The 16,025-nt window shown below is 36.2% G+C and overlaps 2 protein-coding genes across 5 annotated transcripts; both read left to right on the top strand.

Annotated features, from left to right (window-relative positions):
- The first annotated feature begins 866 nt into the window (after window positions 1–866).
- Window positions 867–10,683, top strand: LOC107819977 (ATP-dependent DNA helicase Q-like 5). 4 transcript variants are annotated; one of them, XR_012699310.1, is made up of 20 exons: window positions 868–2,156; window positions 2,243–2,296; window positions 2,936–3,045; window positions 3,174–3,386; window positions 3,486–3,564; window positions 3,674–3,727; window positions 3,844–3,918; window positions 4,026–4,079; window positions 4,507–4,551; window positions 4,640–4,734; window positions 4,823–4,952; window positions 5,610–5,708; window positions 5,973–6,028; window positions 6,120–6,222; window positions 7,307–7,435; window positions 8,566–8,735; window positions 9,049–9,073; window positions 9,152–9,267; window positions 9,843–10,052; window positions 10,175–10,313. XR_012699310.1 is itself a non-coding variant. In XM_016646173.2 (19 exons), exons 1-19 carry the CDS (start codon window positions 951–953, stop codon window positions 9,949–9,951), a joined length of 2,922 nt encoding a protein of 973 aa, XP_016501659.2. In that variant the 5' UTR covers window positions 868–950; the 3' UTR covers window positions 9,952–10,683. The 4 variants fall into 4 exon arrangements, 2 of the variants coding, with proteins under 2 accessions (XP_075086989.1, XP_016501659.2); XM_016646173.2 differs by having other exon boundaries at window positions 9,843–10,683; XR_012699311.1 differs by lacking the exons at window positions 8,566–8,735; window positions 9,049–9,073; window positions 9,152–9,267; window positions 9,843–10,052; window positions 10,175–10,313 and adding exons at window positions 6,675–6,776; window positions 6,886–6,975 and having other exon boundaries at window positions 867–2,156; window positions 7,307–7,331.
- Window positions 10,684–11,667: 984 nt separating this feature from the next.
- Window positions 11,668–15,257, top strand: LOC107819978 (uncharacterized). The gene is made up of 5 exons (XM_016646174.2): window positions 11,668–12,002; window positions 13,208–13,364; window positions 14,187–14,237; window positions 14,405–14,497; window positions 14,931–15,257. Exons 1-5 carry the CDS (start codon window positions 11,815–11,817, stop codon window positions 15,000–15,002), a joined length of 561 nt encoding a protein of 186 aa, XP_016501660.1. The 5' UTR covers window positions 11,668–11,814; the 3' UTR covers window positions 15,003–15,257.
- The last annotated feature ends 768 nt before the right edge of the window (window positions 15,258–16,025 follow it).

Here is a 16,025-nt window from a genome sequence, read left to right as displayed (position 1 = left end):
AATTATTACATATTTCTTAATTTAAACTATGTTAGAAGTTATAATATTTTTAAAATCAATTAAAATAACATATATTAGTCTGTTACAAAAAAATTATAATGTATATTACTTTTATTTATTAACTATTTTTTTCTATAATACCTATAATTTATAATTAAAAAAATTGACAAACTAACATATTAAGACAAAAATTAAACAGTTTAACTTTCATATTATGAAGTTGATTGAAAAGTAAAGGACAGTTTTCTACTTTGATATATTTAATGTAAATTCCTAAATTTGCATAGCTATTTAATTTTGAACTATATCACTATGATCTATTGTTTTAGAACACTGACTCAACATATTTTATTTTTAGACTTATATTCATCATTTTCATGAGCTTATTTTCAATTTTATTTTATATCTCAAACACATTTAAAATTATTTATCTAACTTTTATAATTTTATACTTATTGTTATCGGTTCACGCGCAATACACATACTCTAATGCTACATTGTGTTTAGGTCACTGAAATACAACTGAGGCATTAGATGACTTTTGCGGGGTATGATTTATTCCTTTATCAAGTTAGGTAAATATGATCAACATTCATCATTCTCAAAAACTTACACTTTTACTTTAATTTTTATTTTATAATTCAAACATATTATTTAGTAATATATGTGATTTTTAAGATCGTCTTGTCATTGAGACGAGAATCACGCGCAAAACGCATACCCTAGGACTAGTGTAACATATAACCTAATAGCTTGTTTGCTGTCAAGTTATGAAATTATTCCAAATCTCATATTCTCTCGAGAAAAGGAAAAAGAAAGAGAAAATGATTTAGTGACGAAATTTGTTTATATTTTCAAAAAACATTGATCTTCACAGGATCTTGGCGGGAAATTTGGAGGAAATAGTGAAAAAAGCAAAAGTCCAGTCTTTAACTCCGAGCAAATCTTCTATGGATTCCGACTCCGATTCCGATGGCTCTCACATATCCTCAACCCCACCACGCCACCCTCCTCCTCCGTCGCCGTTGCCGTCGCGCCGTGCTCTCCTTTCTACCGCAAAGTCAAGAACTCAAGCCAAATACACCTCTATAACATCCACAAAATCTTCCCGCCCAATTCTAAGACCAAAACCCTCAACCAAACAACCCAAAAAAAATCCTCCTTCCAATCCTAAAACCCTAGAAAACCCAATTCAAAACCCACAAAATCCCTACAGTTCACCCTTCCAAATTCATAAAAACGACACCGTTTCAAGTGAAGTTCTTCCAAATTTAACGAAAAATGCTTCCTGTTCGAAACCCCTAATTCAAAATCCACTTTCCCCACCAAAATTCTCCGATTTACCCTTCCAAATCCACCGTAACGACACCCTTTTGTCCAATGACAACAGTTCTGGTGAAGTTCTTCCTGCTGGAGGCTTGTGCTTATCCAAATTTGCTTCCTTTTCGAAAACCCGAAAAGCCATTCTCAATCTTGAGCCTGCTGAAGCTGATTCTATTGAACCCCGACTGGCTCAACAGACTGAAAAGAAGGAAGCAGTTGTCAGGAAACATCCTAATTTAATAGGGAGCAACGTGTCATCTTCGTTGCCTGCAAAGAAGGTTAAATGTGTTAATGAGGGTAACTTTGTAAGGCTCAACATAAATGGTTATGGTAAAAAGTTTGCATCAAAATTCAAAAGAAGGAATTCTAATTCATCAAGTGGTAAAAAGTTCTATAGAAGATGGAAAAAGAAAGTTGGGGTTGTAGGTAAGGAAGGGGAAGGGGGGAATGGTTTGTGCGATGAAGAAGGTTTAGTTGTGGAAGTTAAGGGAAGAGGAGGGGAAAGGATGGATTTTGATGCAAAGTTGATTGAAGATGCTGTGATGAGAGTTAGAAATGAGGCGTTGGATGAGAATTTGTTGAGGTTGTTAAAACTGACTTTTGGTTATGATTCATTTAGAGATGGCCAGTTGGAGACAATCAAGATGGTGCTTTCAGGGAAATCTACAATGTTGGTTTTGCCAACGGGTGCTGGGAAGTCGCTGTGTTATCAGTTGCCGGCAATGGTTTTTCAGGGAGTTACGGTTGTTATTAGCCCCTTGATTTCTTTAATGATTGATCAGCTAAAGCAGCTGCCTGCTGCTGTGGAGGGTGGTCTTTTGTGTAGCAGCCAGGTTGCGTATAACTTATTAGCAATTTTAGCCCTGTTGAATTTATGGCATTTTGAGCTATTCCTGAGTTAATGTTTTCACTGTTGCAGACACCTGAGGAGGTTTTGGAAACTTATAAGTTACTAGAAGAGGGATCCATAAAGGTAAGATTTTTTTACTTCCTCCAAAGTTGCTTTGATGTACACCCAGTGGCGGACCCAAGTGGTGGCTAGCGGGTTCAACTGAACCCGCTTCACAAAAAAATAATATTGTGTATATATATAAATTAGTATTAAAGCTGTTTAAATTTTGCATAAATATTTTATTTGAACCCACTTGACAACTGCTATTTTACGACTAAATTTATATACTTCTACACCCAAATGTGTGACCTGGCAGCTGATGGAACTGGAATGGAGATCATAGGAGACTAGGGTTCTAATCCCAGCCGAGGCCAAAAAAAAGGGCTAGGTGATTTCTTCCCATTTGCCTAAAGTCTTGGTGACTAGAATTACTCCGTACATGTACTGATAGAATGATACATGTAGCCATTGGAATAGCTGATGTGTGCAAAGCTGCCGGACACCACCGTTATCAAAGTAGCTTTAATCCATTCACTATCACATTTAGTCACACATCTGCTGGCCAAGTTTAATGTGGACTTTCTTGGATGAGCATATAAAAATTCGATCTCATTTGAGTGTTGACTAATATTATAAACAAGATGCGATAGCAGTTCCATGAGGTCATTTTCTTTCCGGTATCTCCTTGTCCTAAAAAATAAGTGGATGCTTATGTTTCAGGTCCTTTTTGTTTCACCAGAGAGGTTTCTCAATTCAGAATTTTTATCCATTTTTTGTGACACTCAAATTTCACTTGTGGTTATTGATGAAGCCCACTGTGTTTCTGAATGGTGAGTCTGACCTTTTCAAAGTTACATTTTCTAGTCTAGCTTTGCAACTTTGTTATCTTTTCTCTTTCTCTTTTGCTTATTTAAATGTAACTTCTATGTGGTATCAACAATCACGAACATTTTGGTAGGTCACACAACTTTCGGCCTTCGTATATGCGGCTTAAAGCATCATTACTGCGTGATAGACTCAAGGCTCAATGCATACTTGCAATGACAGCAACAGCAACTACTAAAACATTGTATAGTGTGATGCATGCATTGGATATTCCATCAAGTAATCTTATCCAAGCAGTGAAACCAAGGGATAATTTGCAATTGTCAGTATCTCTGAGCGAAAACAGGTAAGTCTATCATAATCTTTTCCCTTGACAAACTGAATAACCCCCCCCCCCCCCCCCCAAAAAAAAATGAAAGCTACAAATTTACTCAATTGATTTCAGGATGAAAGATCTGATGACCTTGCTGAAGACTTCCCCCTTTTCAGAGGCTAAAAGCATCATCATTTACTGCAAATTTCAGGTGCTGCTTCCTATTTGTCTGTGATACTCTCATTTTTTATATTTGTTTTCTGTAGCTGTATCACATAACTTGACTTCTGGTTTCTTGTTTCCCTCCTCAATGTACACAGTTCGAAACTGATCTCATTTGCAAATATCTATGTGACAGTAATATCTCGGCAAAGGTTTTGTATCTGCCTTTTGGTTTATTCTTTGTAAACAGTTTACAGTTACCTGCATCCTCATGTAAATCATTTGATGCCTAATGGGTTAAGTGACTTACAATTTGAATTGTTTTCAGAGTTATCACAGTGGAATTTTCGCAAAGGAAAGGAGCCGTACGCAGGAACTGTTTTGTGCAAACAAGATAAGAGTGGTGAGAGAAGCAATTCATATTTTCTATTCATTTTAATTTACAGATAATAAATACTATCCTTTTATATAAATGAAGTTTTTTTAACTTGCATCAATATTTTCTGGAAGGTTGTTGCAACTGTGGCATTCGGCATGGGACTGAATAAGAAGGATATTGAAGCTGTAAGAACAGATCTTGGTTTTCCAATATGATATATTTGCCCTTTTGTCTGCATTAACCTCCAAATTAGGGAGGTTTCCAAGAAGAAATCAAGAACACCACTATATTCAGCATTTTGTTCCTAAATACTTATTCTGCTATGTGGTTGGTTTCGGATCCCAGTTCAAGTCAACATGGATTTTCTCTTGTAATTATAAAAAGTAACTATCTGTTTTTGCTATGTGAGATTACTAGTTGCCCACGCTTCCTTTTGATAGCTTTCATCATCTCTCATTTTTCTGGCCACAAGGTGCACTTCAACATTAAACAATTTCCAAAATGTTTATGTTGACTAAAGATTCCAAGTACTGCTGCATTAAATGTGCAGCAATTGTGCCTGACTTCCTATGCGACATTCATATTAAGACTTGCTAAATGCTTCTGTCTCAGGTAATACATTACAGCTTACCAGAAAGCTTGGAAGAGTATGTCCAGGTCGATATTTATGCTTATGACGGTTGCAATTTCCGAGATACTGACTTTTGCAATTCTTTTAACCAAAATATTGATGCTACCTGTGCAGGAGATTGGTCGTGCTGGACGTGATGGTAGAATCTCTTATTGCCATCTCTTTTTTGATGATGTTTCCTATTTTAAGACTCGCAGTCTTATGTACAGGTGATAAAGAAATGAAAAAAACTCTTAATATTCATAGAGTTCATTTGAATCTAAGGGTTCTAAAGCTTTGCATATTGTTTATTCTCAGTGATGGTGTCGACGAGTATGTGGTGAACAAATTGCTGTGTCAAATTTTCAGTGACAGCACGAACTCTGCTGGGAAAATATGTTCATTAGTTAAAGAGTCTGCTAGTCGTAAATTTGATATGAAAGAAGAGGTACTTTTTCTGTCATTTTAATTGGTATGCTGAGTATCAGTTTTCTGAATGCTTCTATTACTACCCAATCACCTTTTCTATATATAACCATTTTGATCTTTTATTTGGGTTAAAAACTCTTTTTCAAGACAACGTATTTGCAACCCAAAGGCATGGCCCTTTCATCATACATCCTTGAGCACAGTCACAGACTGAATGTATTGGCTGTGTTTAAATTTATAACTTGCAGTATATTGATGAGACTACTAATCCTTGAAACATTCTTATGGAACATTGGACATGAAAAGAAGAAAATCCTAGATCCTGAATAATAATACCTGCTCCTTCTTTTATTTTATTTTATGAAATTGACCTGTACATGCAGTATTTGGCATTTTAAGTCATTGCCTAAACAGAGCTGGAACATGTCTTCTACAGTTATCAGAACATATATTAATCTTTATTACTCAATTAGAGATAGATAATAAACTTTCACACCACCTGATGTGTGCATGTCCTCTGTATATTCCTTCTGATCTGTTGTTGAATACCTTTGCTGTGAAAGTAGCTTCCCTTTTTTATACAAATGTGGGATAGTGCAAGACCGGAACTGAATGATGTAGTTGTACATTCTTTTATCTTAGTAAGATGCTGAAGAGCTGGTTTTCTCTCTCACAGGTTATACTAACGATCTTAACACAATTGGAGCTAGGCGAGGTCCAATACTTGCACCTACTCCCACAGATGAGTGTAACATGCACGTTAAACTTTCATCAGGTTAGTTAAAGTTAATTTAGCATGATTAAGTGCAGCAGCCAGTTGGCAGATTTTTATATGCTCGAGGGCAAATTTTATTTTCAGTTGGTCTAACGTTTGGTTTGATTTTGAACATTACTTAGTAAGGACTAGACCTGCAAGATTAGGATTTTGCAATTAAAAGAACGAGAAAGACACCTAAAAGTGGTTGTCTGCCTCCTTTTGCTGTTTTTGTGGCGGCTTCCATTTTTCACATTACATCATGAACTTAACAACTTATTGCAGACTTTCCCTGCATTGCTAGCTATGAAAGATGCTGTGGTTGCTGCTATCTTGAAGAAGTGAGTACCTTATTTTTGTTTCCTGTGAGAACAAACATATGCTCTCACAAACTTCTGTTATATCTTATGTTATACACTTCATGTATATTAGCTCTGAGATCAAAGATGGGCAGTATATATTTGACATACCAAGTGTAGCAAACAGCACCAGACTGCAAGTCAATGACTTGTCAAACCATTTGCAAACACTGAAGGTAAGTTCCATCTGCAGCTATTATATGGACAGTAGTTCTTTTATGGGGTCTTTTGCGCATATTAGTGAAAGACTAGACATACTGATGTAAGTTATGTGTGAATTTCCTGACCTCTCTTGCTATTCCAGATTGATATTGGTTATTCTACGTCATGTTTTGACACTTTTAGCAGTAAAGATTTAGATCTTAGAAACACAAAGATTTCATGGAGTAATTCATCAAAATCTTTGATCCTAGTTAAACTGAGGATGATGATGAAGATAGTGAGTATAGAGTTATGCAATTCTCTTCAGCAAGTTTGATTTTTGGATATAACATTTAATAACAACCTTACCTGAGCAGAATTCATCTCCAAGAAAACTGACAGGAAAAATGAAAAACATTATATTCTTCAGTCTTTGGTTTCTGATAGCCTTACTCTCATCTTCATATTTGTGGTGGTCTTCCACCAGGATGTGAAGGGAGTTCATGAAAGGTATTACATAGTATTGCGCATTGATGCCACAGCTGGCTATAAAGATCTGAATTTCCCCAAAATTGTATGGGTGGATTAGGTAATGATTTCTTTGATTGCTTTAGTGCTTTTGCAAACCCAATCATTCTTTTTCTAGAACCGTGAATAATATAAGCATTTGGCCCATGCTTCTTATTTTTTTTATTAAGCAAGAAATATTAGCAGTAATCGGCAGTGCTGTTTGACTTGACACGGGATGAACAATGATGCACCAGCAAAATTCCAGTTTATAGTTTTAGGTAAATCCAGCAGAATGTTGTACTTCACTAAATACCCTTATGTTCAGCATAAAATTCTTTTGTCTGGCGCAGTACTTTTTAAGGGTTACCTTCTGATCCTTAGAAATATTAAAGGAACAATATAGATATTAATATTATGAAACCTTTTACTATCTGTTTGTGCATGGTTATCTATTTGTATGTGCGCTTCATGTGTCTGCCATTTTTTTATTCAAACGGTGACATTAACACCAAAACTTGATGCTCTTAAGCAATCCTCAGTTCAACATTAATTATTCACTTTCTGCTTTCTTTATTAGACATGAATAACTTTCTCTCTTTCCTATCTCAGTTGAAGGGGGAAGTTACATATGAGCTGAAGGATCAGGCTTATTGTTATGTTATCATGGAAGTCCCAAAGGATATCTGTTCTTTAGCAACATGGCTTACAAAGTGGTTATCTGAGGTTGAGAGTTGTAAGGTGACTCTCTTCATTAATAACTGAAGTTTGATTTTCCTTCATGTTCCTCCAAAGATGCAATTCTTCCTATTGTCCTGTTTTTCCTCCCTAACCCTTTATCCCAGAGCTGGGTTCAAGATGAAAGGAGGACACCCTTGTTTAAACGTGATGAGAATTTTCATCATAGGAAGAGTGTCATTGAACTTGCGCAGGATTGTCAGAACAGTACCAACTCAGTGCCACACCCATCTGTTTTAAAAATTGACTGGTCATGCTTCTTCCAGAATTTTGATTCGATGTATCAAGATGGTCTCAAACTTGATTTTAGTATCGAATAGATGGTGACTTTCACTGACCTATAGCTTATTGTCCTTACTTAGTCTTTTGTCCATTTTCCTCTATTCTTGTTTTGTTGTTCTGCTTGGCAAGAGAAATTGAAGTAAATTTGCTTCCTTTTGAAGCGGAAGCTGATAAATTAATATCAGCATATATTTGTTTTATGTAAAAATAAAACAAATGTTGGGTTCTTGATCTTGGAGCAAGATACAAATAAGAAATTTACTATCCTTAGGTAAGAGCCTGAGCGCATATCACCTAGAGTTATCTTCACTTTTTTAACTATACAACATGTGCTGTACTGAAATCCACACAGCTTTTCATTTATAAATGAAGCTACCAACTCATTGGCCAACAATAATGTAGGTTAACAGTTACCTAGTTCCATCGGTAGGTTATTTTCCCGTGAACTTTTAATCTACTCATTTGAAGGAACAGATGCGCATTTTTGTCTAAATATTTTTTTTTTCTTTTTGGTGTTTGGAGGGGATGAAGAGATGTTATGTTTAAGTTAAAATTAATAGACAACACGTTCAATTTAATGATAACACCTAAGCCTTTGTTTCCTTTGTCCGGTTATCTCTTACAGTAAATTATCATGACTTTGCGTTAGTTGTTACCTAGACTACATGTAAGTCACCTCCAAGTGATCCATATATGTTAGGACAATCCTGAGCACCAGGGTATCATTGCCTACTAGTTGAAGGGCTTTAGTATAGCTTTCTGCTGTTCATGCAAAAATATCAGGCATATAAGCTTTTATGACATAGTATTCTTGTTGTCTCCCAGTCTTGTGATTGTGACTTTTGTCATAGGTAAGGAAGATGGACACGATGTACGATGCTGCTGTATTTGCAGCAGAAGCATGTGACAAGGTGCATGGTTGCCTTGGCCGTCAACACACACCTTGCTTGCAAAGGAAAATTGCAGAGTATTTTATAAGTGGTACTGAAGTTGACGTTCCAAAGAAGATTGGTGGAAGCAGGTGAGAAACCTATCACAGTTTCTGGGCTATTGCTTTGTTCATGCATAGGAGATGTAATTGCTACTTCCCAAGTTGTTAGATGTCTTGTCTATCAGATTTCAAGCATCCAGTACACGGTGTCTTATTTTGTGATGTCTTTTATATCCTCAAATTTTGGGGATCAGAATAATTTGTTTTCTGTGACAGACTGCAGCTTGTTCTATTCATTTACGTATTTCTACACTTTCTTTAGTTTGTCTTTTTATATACAGCATCAGTTCTTTTCCCAAAGATGTCAATCTATATGCTAACACAATCGATTTCTTAATTGCAGCCCATTTTTGACAGCTGATATAAAGGTAGTTCTCTTCTCAAATAGTTCTTCCCAAGGGAAGAAAATAATGCAGTCTTAATGTTTTCCTTGTTACATGGAACAGGTATTCCTACAGTGCAACTCACATGCCAAGTTTACTCCTAGAGCTATCACAAGGATATTGCATGGCATTGCGAGCCCAGCATTCCCGTCTGCTACGTGGTCGAGAACTCACTTCTGGTACATCCTCTCTAAAGCTGATCTATTGAGAAAAATATGCTCGGATCTTTTTCGGCCAAAGATGATTAGAGTTAATCATTTATCATTTACAGCATATACATGCAGAGTATTTCTTTCTATAGCTGTGCAATGAAACATGGCAAGATTGCAGACTAGCAAGGGTGTCAGTATGATTATTTTGTCAACTATGTGCAGTTTGAAATTTATCTGATGAGGAATCAGGGCCCTCAAGAGTTTATCATTCTCCTTTTAATCCTCCAACCGACAAAAATAAAACAGAAAAAAGTGTAGCCATTTTCATTTCAACAATTCCTACTACATTAACCTCTAGTGTTTATATTCAATATCTTCATCCTAGAATATCAAATAAGTCACGTCGTGCTGAAGGGTTTCTGACTAGCATCTTGCTGATATGATCAATCTCTTTTAGCCCTTAAAAGAATTAGTGTTTTGGTGGTTTTTTCACTTTTGACTAAGAGTTCCGTACAAAAAAAGCCTGTTGAACCTCTCACTTTTCATGTTCATAACCTTCAACTAAGTATATTGAATAAGCTCCCTGTGCTTGCTGGTTTCAGGGGAAGGTATATGCAAACAGACTTCAAAGCAATAACGGTAGCAGCAAAGGCAGAGCTCATGAATCTTGTGGGGAAGGATTCTATTAAGCAAGGTCATTCCCAGGATTGATGTTATGACACATTGAGATTTAACTTAAAAGCTACAAAATGGTGAAAATACCGTCGGCTATCTAAGATATGCTGTTATAGTTCCCTCTTGTCTCCTTGGGAGTGAGTATGAAAGCTACATCCTATTTCTTTCTTTTTCTTCCAGTGAGTATGAATCTACATAGGTAGCATCTCTCTGCTAGCACTTTTTAAGTGATTCACAACATCAAGAACTTCTGATCCAGCTTTCCAAAGGCAACTACTTGAAGAATACAAAAGCTGCCCATCAACAATATCCCGCAGTTGGTGGCAATTTCCATTTCACAATTGAGGACTACTTTGAAAGAGCTAAGGAGTATGGTCCTCATTTCTATTAGAACAGATCCTTTGTTGGCTCTCTTTCATAAGGAAAAGATGTACCTCGCAGATTACCTTCCCATGCTCAAAGTTGAAGGCTGGTAGATGTTGATGGCGAGAGGCGGATCCAGGATTTGGGCTTACTGGATTTAACCATTGAAGTTCTTAGCACTGAACTCATTATACTTTTGAAATTATGGGTTCAAAATCTAATAGTTGGTGAATTTTTTTGGTGTTTCGCATACACATCTATGTTCCCTACCGAGAATACTGGGCCCATCAGCTGCTGCATACTAATTTAAGTAGCAATGCTGAACTCCTGTAGAGCTGGTGCTTAATGGTGATAAATAGTGTACAAACTTCTTTGCATTGTATATATATAGAAAGTGCAGTTCTGGTACAGTAGCATGCCTTTACTGCTCTATTCATCCGTCACAATGGAATATCTAAAGATGAGATGTTTCCTATCAGATTTGGCTTAATGAATTTTCCATAGTTGGGAGCCACGGCTTAATGTAAGATTTCAATTTTCATGACATAGATTGTTCTTGAAAAACAAGAGCCTTTTTGTTGCAAGCATTGAGCAAATGTGCATTATTCAGCCGCCCCTATTCATGACTTAAAATCATGTGATTCATGTGCTGATGCTTGTTTTATTAGGTTAATTATTGTGTAGAATGTCGGGGATATCCTTTGTTTTGTGCTATTTTCCCAGCGCAGATGGTTAATGCTAAATAGTACGTACGTTTTTCTAAAGTGAATTTGCTTTAAGCACGTACGGTATCGTGAATGGCAAAGGAAAGTGTTCATTTTCTTTTTTATTTCGCAAACCAAAATCACCAAAAAACATGAAAAATAATCTCTCTGCACAAACTTGAGAAATGTTTTGCCTCTATAAGATCATTCTAGCCCCTCTCCCATCACAGTAAGAGTGCATGACACAAATATCAGGAAAACATCAGCAATATTTTTACTCTCATCCAATTTTTGGACAAGTTCCTCACTTTTAACATTAATTAATAATCTTTGAAGTACAACCGTCGAAACATCTAAATTTATTGTGTATCTCAATATTTGAATTATTTGAAAAAGATCATTTACTTGATTTTTATATTTAAAATTTACATAAAAGTGCTACTGATATAACCTTAGGCTGTTTAAAATAAAATTAAAAACTGAATATTATTTGATTTTTCAAATGGAGTAATAATTACTGCATCACTTGTTTAGAGAGAGAAAATTAAGGTCCTCTTTTATTTAGAGAGAGACTATTCGCATTGCATGCATGAGGAGAACAAGTGGCACGTTCTTTTGACTGCAACCTCGGATGACCATTCATTAATGGTGAGAGTTGACAAATGACACCCCCACTTCTCCATATTGTTTCATTCCCTCAAAGAAGCCAAAAAGGGAGTAGAACCCAAAAAAGCACCTGAACACTTGAGGGGATCAATCGTCATTGTTTCTTCCCTTTCTTCCTCCAAATTTCCTACATAATTTGGAGAAATATAGGGAGGAAAAAGAAGAAATGGATGAGATGAGGGGTTCAACAGTGACATTGATCCAAAACTCAGTCCCCATCAACATATCAGCTACTACTACCACCACAATTGTGTCTAATTATGGTTCTAATTCTTCCTTTTTTACAAATTATCCCCTGGTCTCTGCTCTTCTTGCTTTTGCTCTTGCACAATCCGCCAAGCTCTTCACTTCTTGGTACCCCCTCTCAGCACACTTTCTATTTATTTTCTTTTGCTTATTGATCCCATATATATATGTATCATTGAAAATGAACCTGAATATAGCAGAATGCATGTACATTCTTGAATTAGGGTAGGCTATCTACATCAGGTGCGACCCTTCCGCAGGGATGCTTTGTGCGTCGGGCTAATGATGAAATGCATGTACATTCGTATTGGAAAATGAGACCTGAATAGAGCTTAATGGATATAGAGATTCATGCAATCGGATCTCAACTTGTTTGGGATTGAGGCGTTATTGTTGTATATGTATCAGCTTGCTAAGAATTTGTTTTGTTTTTATTCAAGAAATTTTGTTGCCTTCAAAGAGATTATTGAATATTTGAATGAAAATTGATACAGATGCTTTATATAGCCAACCCCAACTAGATTAAGATAGAGTCGTACTAGTTGTTGTTTATTCAAGAAAGCTTGTGGTTAGGATTGAGAAGTATCTTTTGGTTTTCAATTCGTTTGGCAATATATCTGACACCATTTGTTTTGTTGTTTTAGACTTAAGCATTATTAATTCTGATCCAAAATATTAAACTTAATGATTGACATGCTTCTGGACATTAAGCAATGGTTTTTAAGATATTACTTAATTAGTATGAGGATTGGCATGCTCTAGGGCATCATGCGGTAGTGCTTCTTAAATCCAGTTCTTATTTGATCAAGTCCAATTCCATCCTGCATAAACATGTGGTATGGTGTAAAATCAGGCTTATAAAGTTCAGGTGCCCTTCTCTGTTACAGATTAGATGAGAAATATGCCGAGCGGGTATGCGTGTGGGGGAGAGGGTCAATGAAAGAATGATAGAGACAGATGCGGATCCGGGATTTAAGCTTTATGAGTTCAATTTTTAATGTTTTTATCATTGAACCGATTGTATTTTTAAAGTTATTATAGTTTCATATCTACTATTTGTTATAATTTTAGTAGATTTTCACACATAAATTTATGCTCCGCATCAAAAGTAGTGGGTTCAAATGAACCCGGTACTGGTAATACTAGCATCAGCATCTGGATAGAGACGTCATATTACTTATAACTGGTGTTTGATAATGTATGTCATTTTATTCTTTCTGTTCTCTGCACATAATGACAAAGAATTACATGGTGTAGTCGACAAGTAGACATCTTAAAAAGGATTATATCTATTAATCCCGAGTATCTTACAGGTACAAGGAGAGACATTGGGATCTGAAGCAACTCGTTGGATCTGGTGGGATGCCATCATCTCATACATCAACCGTGACTGCTTTAGCCACGGCTGTTGGTTTGCAAGAGGGCTTTGGAGGATCGCTCTTTGCTACTGCATTAGTTTTAGCATGTGTGGTATCATCTCTCTCTCTCTGAATTCTTTCCCATCCTCATTATGAAATCACATTGTAAAATGCATACACATTTAGAAAGATGCACTTTTCCTCTAACCTTGTACATGTCGCAATACATAGAATTCAAGTTATGTATTAGTGACTTAAAGCGTTGCTACTTTTTCTATACGTATCGTGTCTGTACTCTGAGGTTGCAAGTGATCCACATACTCTGTCATGTATAAAATAGTGGCATGTAAGATGGGATTGGCTTGGTTTGGCGTAACTGGTAAAGTTGCTGCCATGTGACCAGGAGGTCACGGGTTCGAGCTGTGGAAACAACCTCTTGCAGAAATGCAGGGTAAGATTGTGTACAATGAACCCTTATGGTCTGGCCCTTCCCCGGATCCCACCACGCATTGGGGGAGCTTAGTGCACCGGGATGCCCTTTTTAAAGATGGGATTGGCTTGTTCCGTTATAGTGAACATGTCTTTGTCCAACCTCATGGCACCTCAAAATCTAGGATGAACTACTCTATCTTAATCTATTATACACAACAAGACAAGGTTGAAACATTCTCTTATTTTCTGTAACTGAAGTTCACTAGTTTATGCAGTAGAATCTCTGTTTCATTAAGAAGGACATACTGCCAATGAAGCTAGGTTAGAGTAAAAAAGTGATTTGCTTCACCATGAGAAACAAAGTGAAAATAGACCCTAATGCATCTGTAGTATGTTCCAAACTTCTCTCTGCATTATATTGCAGTATGTTCTAATTATGTAGTATGTATGTTGTGTTGTGTGTTATGCAAAAGATCGCTCATGTGGTAATTTATTGTGGCAGGTGATGTATGATGCCACAGGTGTAAGATTGCAGGCTGGACGTCAAGCGGAGGTCTGAAGCTCATGTTGTGGATATCTGCATTTATTTGCAAGCAGTTGTTCCTGTGAATCTACATGCATTCGTCTAAAGAAATTATAACATTTGTATAGAATAGTTGCAACAGATTTCAAAAACATATTCTGAAATTCATTTGAAATCCTTGGGTTGTTCTTTTTCAGGTTCTGAACCAAATTGTGTGTGAACTTCCTGCTGGACATCCTCTTGCAGATAGCATACCACTACGTGAACTCCTTGGTCACACTCCTCCTCAGGTTTCTCTTCAATTTTTAATTAAAAAAATTATATAACTTGGGTTTAAATCCTACATAGTTCTACATTCTACATACTCTACCAATGAAATAGATCTTCTGAGCTGCATTTTCTCGTCGGAATTAGACAAGTATTTAGTTAGTACTAGCGTGTGTGTGTTTCTATTTTTTTCCTGTATCTTCCTCACACTAGACATCATGGTGCATTTGGTATGACCGAAAGAAAATAACTTTCTGGTGTTTGATTACTAGTACGAAAAGATTTTCCTATCAAAAGGGGAAAACAACTAAAAGACTTTCATCATATGTCTTTGACCTTTTCTTGATACACATGTTTGTCAATAATTCAACATTTGATCTTTTAACAGTTGGTCATTCTCAGAGTAGACCAAACCTAAAAAAGAAAGAAATTTTACATGCTGCATCGCGGATGCAGGTTGTTGCCGGTGGATTCTTGGGGTTGGCAACAGCAACGATCGTTTGGTTGATCACGGGCTCTGGACATTAGAGAAGCTGTTGTTGCAGCAACTGAAATAGATGACATTTATGTGACCAAAATCTCGCAGATAGTTCCTCTGAATTGTCTCCTACATGATGCTTTTTACATCATTATTGTCCCTGCACAGTATAGACTAGAGGTGGAATTATTCGTTCTAGGAGTTTACAACACATTGTAAATACTGATTTTTGGAATTTTATATGTTATAAATGCAAGTTCCCTATACTTCAAAAAAGCTTGCATACCTAAATACCCTTGTTAAATACCCAACTGTGCTATTTATTAAAAAAACAAACTCCAATAGTCACGTCTTTAGTCATCTCAAAGCGTTGCACGGTTAATTTCGGCCTCTTAATTAATCCTTTATAAAAGAGTCATCATTTTAATTTCTTCTCTTAACTTCAAACGGTAATCTTCTTTCCTTACTTTTGCTCCTTTGTGTATTTGATCGGTTTCAATTGCTGATATTGTTCAGGCCATCTGTTGCTCGGTCATATCTTGTCTGTAAAATTGACTTAGCTGGCCATTTAATTTCTCTATGTTTTTTTGTACAACTTTTTGTGCTTTTGGAGTAAATTTAAATGAATTAGCCGGTCGGCCTAAACTAATTGTATTTATTTTACCGGTCTACCTCTCTCTTATGTGTAAAGCAGGTATTTTTCTGCTGACTTTTCTATAGTTTTGTTACTATAGATTTTGCTCTGTATTGGATGGTACCTCTACTCACTATGACTGTATATGTGCGCAGGCTGAGTTCCCATATGATTTTTACTGAAAGGCCTATGTATGATATGTATTTTTCTTTGAGTAAAATTTGTAGATGTGGTTCTGATCCAATGCTTCTTTTTTTCCCCTATTGCAAATGACCTTATACTAATGACTGAAACAAGAAGAGTTGTGACTCTGTTATTGATTCACTTAAATCACTTCTGTTCATTATATCAACTTCAAAAAATGCAGGGTTATTGTTTCTAACTTTTGATATTATTCATGGGCGTTCTTGATTAACCTTTAATATAATCAGACCTCTCT

Source organism: Nicotiana tabacum, chromosome 15 (genome assembly GCF_000715075.1).
Source record: "Nicotiana tabacum cultivar K326 chromosome 15, ASM71507v2, whole genome shotgun sequence".
NCBI lineage: Eukaryota > Viridiplantae > Streptophyta > Magnoliopsida > Solanales > Solanaceae > Nicotiana > Nicotiana tabacum.
The sequence above is the reverse complement of the archived record's forward strand: the minus strand, read 5'-3'. Positions and strand labels throughout refer to the sequence as shown.